The 10,124-nt window shown below is 40.1% G+C and overlaps 2 protein-coding genes across 3 annotated transcripts; both read right to left on the reverse strand.

Moving 5' to 3' along the window:
- Window positions 1-81: 81 nt before the first annotated feature.
- Window positions 82-7,429, reverse strand: LOC141903533 (uncharacterized). Of its 2 annotated transcripts, XM_074791669.1 has the most exons (8): window positions 7,335-7,429; window positions 5,688-6,518; window positions 4,279-5,531; window positions 3,634-3,767; window positions 3,447-3,545; window positions 3,293-3,365; window positions 2,493-2,829; window positions 82-1,991 (listed from the first exon to the last, which is right to left on the reverse strand). In XM_074791669.1, exons 2-8 carry the CDS (start codon window positions 6,479-6,481, stop codon window positions 1,556-1,558), a joined length of 3,126 nt encoding a protein of 1,041 aa, XP_074647770.1. In that variant the 5' UTR covers window positions 6,482-6,518; window positions 7,335-7,429; the 3' UTR covers window positions 82-1,555. The 2 variants fall into 2 exon arrangements, with proteins under 2 accessions (XP_074647770.1, XP_074647768.1); XM_074791667.1 differs by having other exon boundaries at window positions 82-2,007; window positions 2,497-2,829; window positions 4,279-6,518.
- Window positions 7,430-8,102: 673 nt separating this feature from the next.
- On the reverse strand, window positions 8,103-10,116 carry LOC141903524 (small ribosomal subunit protein uS11). The gene is made up of 4 exons (XM_074791651.1): window positions 10,059-10,116; window positions 9,470-9,616; window positions 8,993-9,154; window positions 8,103-8,314 (listed from the first exon to the last, which is right to left on the reverse strand). Exons 2-4 carry the CDS (start codon window positions 9,613-9,615, stop codon window positions 8,170-8,172), a joined length of 453 nt encoding a protein of 150 aa, XP_074647752.1. The 5' UTR covers window position 9,616; window positions 10,059-10,116; the 3' UTR covers window positions 8,103-8,169.
- Window positions 10,117-10,124: the final 8 nt, after the last annotated feature.

Here is a 10,124-nt window from a genome sequence, read left to right on the forward strand (position 1 = left end):
TTTTATGGCTATAACAACCGTGTCAATCACACACAATTGAAAACAAACAAATAAACACTAATCTTTACCAGTAAATGGCACTTCTCAAAAATATATTATCGCAAAAATTATAGTTGTACAAAATAATTCTTTTCATAATTATGACATCGATCGCATCATTTTATATTTTGAGCTAAAAATCTTTTTCGAGACGACTGAAAAAATTTCATTGACAAAAAATCGAAAATAAGTTCATTCTATTCACAGTTCAGCAGAACCGATGCATAAATCATCATAAAATCAATTTTAAAGAAGCTCATGAAATATCTAGATACGACTAATAGAGTAAAATTGCGTTTTTTCATTCTTATGAACCGAATTTCATTTTACAGTAGAGTATTAAGCTACGCTCAAGTTGGATCATTTTGATGAAAAATTGTCCAAAATTGTTGGATGCAATACAACAAGCACCAGAAAAATATCTTAACAATATATTATTTAATTTGTATACTTATCATTTGTATAGTAGGAAAAGCCTTTCTTTTGATATACTTTATATATTCAAATTCCGAGTTGACTTGAGCGGAGTCAACTGTAATGATGATAATTATATTTATTTACAAGTTATTGACCATAAAATGTACAAAACAAACAACTAAAGCATCAACAACATTTAATATTATTCAGACATTTTATATCTTTTTATAGATTGCATAAAATACTTTTATTACACTTAGACATAAATTGAAAAATAATCCATTCCTATACATAGGCTTTAACTTTACCCAAGGAGTCACTGAGTTTGTCACTAGCAAACTAATCATCAGTTTGTGTTTTTAACAGAAATGCAGTCACTGAGAAAATGCTTTCGTTGAAAAAATATTTTTTCAAAAATGCTAAAAATACTGGTCTTGACAAGTTATGTCAAAAGCTGTGAATGCAACATTAATCTTTTTAGTTTATCAAGATAAATGCTTTTAAATACTGGAAAATCTTTAAAAAATATCATGTACAAAATTTATGGAAGACTTTCAATTGTTATAAAAATAATCAACAAATCTCATGTTAAGGAATTTTGTGTTTTTTTCAACAATTTTGTGGAATGTTGAGCAAAATGCAGCATTTTAACCTCTTCAATGTATCAAGTGATACAAGAGGGAAGTGTACTATAGCGCGACATCATAATACACCATGACCGGGTGATTGAATAAAATTTATTTCTGAAAGTGGGTTAACAATACTGAGTATTACCGGTATTCTATTGAAATGTAAACATCTTAGATGGGTAAAATCTTTCACAGACGGCAAAAATCGCATCCTCCCACACTAGCCCGAGTGCGCAGCTTAGATGATGTCATTATTAGCCAAGCAGAAATCCTGTTTTATTTTAGCCCGGGTTTTTCCGGTTATAGTTTATCTGTGAAATTCTCCTCAGCAATCATACAACGGGCAATCTGATTGGCGCCGTAATTTTTCTTGCAGCAAACCTGCGCTCCTGGTCTAGTGTGACAGGGTTCGTGCTGTGACTGAGTCCATCAGGTTCAAATCCCTGCTGAGTCGAAAAAATCGAAAATCACTAGCAAACTGACCGTTCGCTGGGGGTAATACCACGACAAAACTTGCGTGCCACACCGGACAAAGCATTCTCGCAAAGCAGCCGATAAATATGTCCATATTTGCATTTTTTCGGGTAGCGCTCTTGGAATTTTAGCAGCATTTGATACGCGCATTCGCGGGTGTCGTCTTTGTTCGCGTGTTGAATGCAGAGCAGATCTTCTTCGGGTAAATTCAACGAACGCCCGAACGATTTCCACGACTGCAACAATCCCTCGGATATACGCCACATATCCGACGTCGAGATTTCCTGCCGGTTTTCGAGGATGCTCTGTTCGTCGAACGAGTTGTCGCTGAGCGGTTGTTGTTCGTCCTCGACGGATTGTCGTCGATTTCTTTTGGCAGACGGACCGGGACTTTCTCGGTTGATCGAACGTTTTCTTTTCGGAGTTGAATTACTGTTTGGTTTACAGCCTAAAGAGAATAAATCATCGATTCGTGAGTGAATTTTCTAAGCACAATCAGAGCCGTATTTGGTAGAGTGGTAGAGTGCCCACTTGCATCTGCTTGTCTGCTTGTACCCTTATCCAAAATCTTTCTGTATTCATACAGTAGATTCCACCTAAAGAGTTAGCACCAGGACCCAAATGTTACCGAGACAAATACCGGTAGGCCTATATGAATTTTGGTATATGAAATATTATCGTCACATCCAATAGAAATCTATTGTAGAAATCCTTCACTTGGGACTGACAAGCATTGCTATAGGCCTGACAGAGTTGTTAGGGCCTATAAGAATAATTGTTACATCTGTGTTTAATTCTAGGTAACTAACTGCCCTTTTTAGGATTTTTCTCCCCCTCCCTCATATTCAAATGCTAAATACGACCATGTGCGAGAGCTTCAAGTAACTTTCAAATACATAAACGAGGAACTGATCTCTGACTGACTAATTGAACTTACCCAGTCTACTGATCACTTCGCTTAAACTCTCATCGAGATCATCTTCTTCTAAACTGCTGTCGATTTTCTGCGGTGGATCCTTAATCTTGAAGCCGATCTGATCGAGACTTCGGTCGTCCTTGACGCCGTTCGCGTTCAGGCGAATATTACGCCCGACCTCGTATAATGCCTGAACGAACTCGTCGGGAGTTCCGCCGCGAGTTTGAAATATGCTCAGCATGAACGCGAACGGGTCCATCGTCGAGCCGAGTTTATGGTTGACCTCGTGAGCAGTGAAACCGAGGTGTTTCGCGAAAACTTTCCAATTATCGTCGTTGTTGATGCCCAACATACCTGAAATGAGAAATTCATATTCATATAGAAAAGAAAAGAAACGTTTTTCAAATCCACTTCTTACACTACCATAGGCAACATTTATATGTTCTGCATAATTAGTACAACAAAAGAGTTCATAGTGTCCATGACAAATATTATCTAATGACTTTCAAGGCCTATTTTGACTCGGATTACAGCACTTGAACTGTCATGCTTAAGCCAGGAATCATGAAATCTACATTTTTCAGGCATTCCAGATTTCAAGAGCTGCTGTAAAAGTGAAGTTATATAATTGGATCTGCAGATGATAAATTATGTCTGATGCCGAATGATTTAAGGATTCTAGAGCCTATTCCACGATAATCATGTCCTTGAATTGACCCATTCCCATTATAACTTATAAGGACCTTCAAGGACTGCTATGAACCCGGCAATGAGGATTAGAGATTTTTCAATGGAGAACACCGAACCCAGAACTTACTGGCTAATTCTTTTACAGCTAATAATGACCACCTGTCAGTCGAGTCGAGTAACGTCTCAGCTTCATTTCCACTCTACAGAATAAATAAACACAGAATCACTCTAGCACTTATCAGTTATAGGAAGATAATCAATCATTGTGATGGATATAGTACCTTAGTGAGATTGAATTCAAACAATGGCTCCATTACTCCAGCCTGGACCATCCTTTCAACTATCACTTTACCAAATACTCCCTTTTCTTTGACGTTTCCCTTTGAAATTCGAAAGAAACCTCATCATTTTCAACGTCATCATCGATAATAAACAACGTTCAAACATTTTAGGGTTTAGCGACCTCACCTTGTAGACGCAAGCGAATTGTTTTTCAAATTCTCGTCCTCGAAAACCGAATTCAACTTTTCTCAGTTCTTGCTCTTCGCCGTTTTCGACATCTGCCTCAAAAACTTCCGATTTCAAACGAATTACTATTGCACCTGAATAACAAGAAAATCATTTTTACAAATGTTTTCAAACTGGAGGAAGATTTAAATCAAAAGACATCGTACTTTTATAAGGTTGGCATAAAATAGGACCCAGAACTCCACAGTTGTGAGATTAACCCTTTCAGTGCATCTACACCGCAGTGCGGTGTATAAATCAGTGATTGACTTTGCTAGTACACCACACTGCAGTGTATCAACGTATTTGGTAATTAGTTTTAATCAATCCAATAAACGACTGCAGCACCCGTCAAACACTCTTGAATATAAGTACCGGTAACTAGCAATACACCGCAGGGCAGTGTAGACTATAGCAGTATGCCCATTATTCAATGTACTAGGGAGGAATTTTTCAAAAATTTTAAAACTAACTCCAGCACTTTCAGGGTATTTACTAGTCAGCATTGAAAGGGTTAAGTTCAATTCAATTGTTTAACAAAATGCTGAACCGCAAATGAACCTCGCAAATGTGCAACTGGGTCCACATTGTGTCTGGTGCATATACCTGGTTTGACCATCCTCGGTCTGAGACTTCCGCCGACGCGATGCCGATAATTACCGACCTCCGGGAATCGCTTATCGCTACGATAGCAAATCACCTCCAGTCCGAACGATTTCGAGTCGACGTTCTCGTCCATCATTCCTTGACACATCATCGAAAACTGAATGTACGGATAAACGTACGAAACGCCGATCTTACACTCGTACAAACTCGACGCCAGACAATCCCACATCGCTCGATACCACGAAAAATGCGGCACGTTCATTTCTAAACTATAATTACCGTTGGCGCCAACGGCGATGCGGTAATCAACGTGGATCCGTTCCCATTGCAACGGCTCTGTTTCGTCGGTATCGCTGCACCAAAGCGTTATTTGATTATGCGGATTCAAATTCAATCGATTCATGATCGTCAGACAATCGGGTATCGGTAGCTTCAGCGTGACGGGCACCGTCGCGTCGCGTCGAAACCGACAACCGTGCGGCGCGAGATATACGACCGGAGTCGCGAGAGCGCGTGGCGCGTCGTTCGAAAAATCTAAACAATACGGCTCGTCTCCGTAGACGACCTTTATCCGCGCGTCGATATCTTCGACTAGCGACCCTCGCGGAAAATTCACCTCCACGTCTTCGACCTCGTTTACTCTCAACGCGCCGCCGACGTCGGCTTCAATGCGCCGCCGCGCCACCGGGTACGACTTCTTTACGATCACCGTAAACAGACTGAAATGCCAGGTCTTTATGCAAACGCGATCGTCCTTCAAAACGAAACAATCGCGGTCCATCTCGCACCAATCGGTCGGTTCGCCGACTCCGGAATCGCTACACAAGCAAATAATCTCATTACCCGAATCGACCGGTACAGCTAGAGGTATATCCAAAATGGCCGGTTGACTTTGATAGAATTTTGTTCCGTGCGGCTCTAAACTGACGACCTGACTAGCCTGCGTCGCTCGATCCGATATATCTGGCGCATACGACAAATCTTCAACGATATCCAATTCGAATAAATCGTTGGCGTAACCGGAGAGATTTTTCGCCGGGATCGAAACGGCGACGTTTTTATACTTGAGTCGTTTCGTGCCGCTGTTCGTCACGAATTCGCGGCATTCGCCGATTTCGTCAGTTTCCGAATCGTCGGAGCAGATCTCGAGGAACGACCGATTCAGCAAATCCGAATCGGAGTCGTCGATATCGCTGGCGTCGCCGATGCTGCCGTGGTCGCCGTAAACGCTGTCCGTATCGTCGGTCGCGCCACTGCAAATTCCGATCGAGCATTTCTCATCGGTCGGCGTGGCCAACGATCCGTAATCGCTTGTGACACGCGGTGTCGTACCGCCCGATGCCGGAAACAAGTTTCTCGGGCGAAAAGATGCGTTCGCCGATGCCTCGGTTGGAACGCTACAATGCGACGAATCGATAACGACAGCTTTCATCGGTTCTAATTTCGGCTTCGTGAATTCCAAATCGTCGTCTGGTTTATGATGATTGAAGGTGAATTTTGACGGTAATCCGTCGAAGCTGAACGCGCGACGAACGCGAGACACGTGCTGCTGCTGCTGCTGCTGTTTGGGTTGTTCATTTTCCTTGTCTTTTTTCGGCGTTACGCGTAATTTCAAATTGCGCAATTCGTCGAGAAACGAATACTCGGCGTTGTTCGCATCGTTGTCGTCGCAACTAGGAACGTGAACGTCGATTTTGAAATGTCTCCGTAACGCGACGAGACCGCCGAGGAACTCGTCTTTCGGCACGTTCGCGATCGGGTTTTTCGAAATGAAGAATTTTCGCAATCGCGGCAAATACAATATCAACTCGTCCAGATGACCGATCAGATTGCCGGAAAAATTCAAATACTGCAACAGTTGAAGTTTTATTAAAGACGCGGGAATGAATTTTATTTCGTTATGAGAAACGTCGAGATGTTTCAACTTTTTCAAACACTCGATGCTCGAAGAAACCTCTTGTAACGCGTTGTGCGTAACCGTAAGGTGTTCAAGATTCACCAGCGCCCATAAACAAAACGGTAACTGCTTCAAAACATTATGACTGAGGTCTAATTTCGACATAGTCGTTATTAACGGTTCTTGGCACAACGACGGCGGAATCGAAGATAAATTCGACCCGCGTAGTTTGACGTCTTTTTTCTTCCATTTTTTCGCCTCGATGACTACGCTTTCTACATAAGATATACCCCTTAAAGGAAGCATACTGTAGCGCCACACCTTATTTCCACGCTTAATTCACCTGAAATATTTCAGAGTTTTTATTAAAGCTGACCATACCCTAACCACAACAAGACAGACAAATCACTAAATACCACCAGCACACAAGCTTAAGTCTGACACCCATGGCTAATACATTGTTATATTTTCATGGTCTATATCACCTATAGACAGTATCCAGTTGATGCCCATTCAGAAACAGAAAACATCAATTTTTCAAATTATAGTAACTATCAACATAACTCAAACAACATAATTAATAGTAACCCAATTGAAATTATTCCACAGGGACCAGGGTGACACGAGATGCTTAATTAGCAAACCTATTCATCAATTGAATAGGAATAAATTAGCTTCTCTTCCACAAACTAGGCCTACAATAATTAGGCTTGAGGAGAGGGCCTAACTGAAATAATACCCCCAACTTTTCTATACTATTCAAGTCTAGAGAATTAGGCTAATTAGTTCCACATTTCCATACTGTCAGTACAGTCTAGATCGGAGGGCTAGGCCTCATGTAGCATGTAAACAGTAAATAAATCATATCTCAAAAAAGGACTACGTCACACACATATTCTTGCATCTCATCTTGCTGAACCTTAAGTGAGATCTGACTGAGGATTTGCCAGATCCTGTGGTACCTGGCAGGTGCTGCCGCGCTGCTCAACGCTCCCCCAACACCAGCACAGCAGCAAGCTCTGACTGACTGACTGACTCTGGACTGACTGACGTGTGACGACGTAAAATTCAAGAAAAAGGTCTTGCGTGATGCACATTACCCGATGACAACGTTAGATTCGACTGATTATGGTACACTGTTAATAAATTCAATACTTACATCAACTTTCAGTATCCTCCTACGGTGCATAAACATGGAACGCATCCCTTTGTGAAAAAATGAAGAATTAAAAATTTTCGAATCTAGCAACAAAGCGCCACCTGCAGGGATTCTGTCCTCACATGCCACTAATTCAATTAAACTTTATTGTCATGATTAAACAACAAAAATTTAATGTTATCAAAATATTATACAGTGGAACCTCGTTATAACGATTTACCCGCTATTTTACAAATCTAAAATTCTCCTAATATAGGGCAATTTTTATAAATTTCATCCTGCGAGTAATATTTGTACCAGTGGCAGTGGGATTGTGTGTTACAACCACTACTAGGTTGTAACGCACAAAATCCCACTGGTAAAAATGTATTTGCAAATTCTACCACAGTTCAGAGCTAAATTGGGATCATTCGTTAATAACACATGCATGAAATTTGACTTTTTCAATCCCTCCGTACGCAGTCGGCCGTTTTTTCATATACATTAAGCATTATAGTACGCAATTGCACGGACCCTCCACCCCTAATGCGTACGTAATAAATGAATGATCCCATTTGGCTTTTTCTCCTGAAACCCATTCAACTATGTGCATGAAACAAGCCAATAACACTTTCCCAAGTTGAATATCACAAGATCACCACAATCCCAGCCTCAGTGACCAGAAACATCATTTGAAAAGTTTTGAATACTCATATCCTCAGAACCAAAAACTCCTTATAAAAATATAGATCCTCAGCGAAATCACAAAGTAAACTTGAATAGAACAACTTTTCAAGGTCCAAGAAATGTAAGCTTTAATTATTTCTTTCGTTATTTATTACACAGGTATAAATTTTTACAATCTACGACCACGTCGACCACCCTTCCTTCGGGTGCTGTCCGATGGAATCGGGGTCACATCTTCGATACGTCCGATCTTCATGCCAGATCGAGCCAAAGCACGCAGAGCTGACTGGGCACCTGGGCCTGGAGTTTTTGTCCTGAAAAAGAAAAAAGATTCATTTTTAAACCCATACCAGAACAGTGTTCTCATTGCGCTAGAATTTCAAAACACACGCCAAAACAAAATCTCTACAAAAAGTGTTGCATCAAGACATCTCTGCCATGGGATTCATTTTATACATATGCATAAAATTAGACTTTTCCAACCCCCCTCCCTGTACACAAAATCGGCCATTTTTCATATACATTCAGCATTACAGTACCCAATTGCATTTACCCCTCCACCTTCCATAATGCTTAATAAATGAATGATCCCATGTTTATTCATGAGTTTTCTGCAAAAGCTTTGCAGATCTACAGTAGGTTCTCAAACATTCACTACAACCAACTTTCAATTATCTTCTGTTTCGGACAAATTCGTGCGGATACCTAAACATAATGTTTATTGGCAGAAAATTGAGGAGAATGAGGGTTGACTTTATTTGTTGACTTATGTGCCAAGGTTGAACGTATTAATTCTAGAGAGTTTCAAAGTACAGTAGAAATCGCTTAATTAGGATTTTTCATTTAATTTGGATGAAATGTTTTGTCCATTTAATCTGGAACCATACATTATTCATAATTCGGATTTTACTTAATCTGAAAAATCTGGGCAGTCCGAATTAAGTGTGTTCTACTGTATTATCAATTTCTCTTAAAGAACTTTGTGAACCTACCTGTTACCGCCAGTAGCGCGGAGTTTGATGTGTAAAGCGGTAATTCCGAGCGATTTACATTTCTCAGCGACATCCTGAGCGGCCAACATAGCGGCGTATGGTGAAGCCTCATCACGATCAGCCTTGACTTTCATGCCACCGGTAATACGGACGATCGTTTCCCTGAAAATGATCCAAACATTACCCCAAATAATATATCTTAATTCAATGGACGGGTATGGGAATAAGATAAAAACCCACTATGTACAAATCAAAAGAATTTTAAAATCGAGAATTTATTTATTCTAACAATCTATAATATATACGGGTATGGGAGATTGTTGGCATAATTCTTACTATTATAAACGCCATCACTAAAATTTTGTACAGTTCTAGTCTTGATGAAAAAATCTATCCACGTACGGTAAAATTAACATCCAACAAATTTGTGCTGCAAATATCCTATAGAAATACCAAAAGAGAAACAATTTTACTTACTTTCCTGAAAGATCGGTCACATGTACAAATGTATCGTTGAAACTGGCGTAGATGTGGGCAACACCGAATACATTTTCACCCTCGACAACCTGAGGTCCGAGGGACACCTGTTCTTCCTTCTGGGTTTTTCCTTTTCTTGGTGCCATTCTGAAATGTAAAAAAGATGAAACATTTACTCTAAATTCGTGGTGTAGTAATTGTGTGTGAAGAAGTCGAAAAAGAATGCTGGTGGAGTAGCATTTGACAGGTACAAATCAATTACTTCCATTAGCTTTTACACTCTCTGACAAGATCTTCACTTCTGATATTTAGGTAAACTAATTTGGCAAAAAACCAAAACAAATCTATTCATTATCTACCAAATGACAATTAACTTAAATTTAGCGTCGAACGTGTGATAAAAAAAAAGTAAACACAGGGGGTACACTTGGAATCGGAGCCTATATTTTAGAGGCCGCTTACGATACAGAAGATCCAGTTAGGACCCTACGTAGAATAACAATTCTATTTTTCGCCAAGTATCTCAAAAAGTTGTAAATATCGCTATTTAACCCGATGAAAGTAGATTAAAAGACACGTTTTATCGCACCTGAAATTTCAATATGGCGGAAATACGACGAGAGAACGGAAGCGGAAGTTTGTTCGGCGAATAGTT

The sequence above is a fragment of the Tubulanus polymorphus genome, chromosome 4 (genome assembly GCF_964204645.1).
Source record: "Tubulanus polymorphus chromosome 4, tnTubPoly1.2, whole genome shotgun sequence".
NCBI lineage: Eukaryota > Metazoa > Nemertea > Palaeonemertea > Tubulaniformes > Tubulanidae > Tubulanus > Tubulanus polymorphus.

Coding starts and splice junctions, on each gene's coding strand:
- LOC141903533 (XM_074791667.1), bottom strand. CDS start 6,481: ATGCTTCCTTTAAGGGGTATATCTTATGTAGAAAGCGTAGTCATCGAG. Junction 3,768..4,278: donor ACCGAGGATGGTCAAACCAG/GTATATGCACCA, acceptor CTTGTTATTCAG/GTGCAATAGTAATTCGTTTG. Junction 3,546..3,633: donor AATTCGCTTGCGTCTACAAG/GTGAGGTCGCTA, acceptor CGAATTTCAAAG/GGAAACGTCAAAGAAAAGGG.
- LOC141903524 (XM_074791651.1), bottom strand. CDS start 9,615: ATGGCACCAAGAAAAGGAAAAACCCAGAAGGAAGAACAGGTGTCCCTC. Junction 9,155..9,469: donor GTGACCGATCTTTCAGGAAA/GTAAGTAAAATT, acceptor GATCATTTTCAG/GGAAACGATCGTCCGTATTA. Junction 8,315..8,992: donor CGCGCTACTGGCGGTAACAG/GTAGGTTCACAA, acceptor TTTCTTTTTCAG/GACAAAAACTCCAGGCCCAG.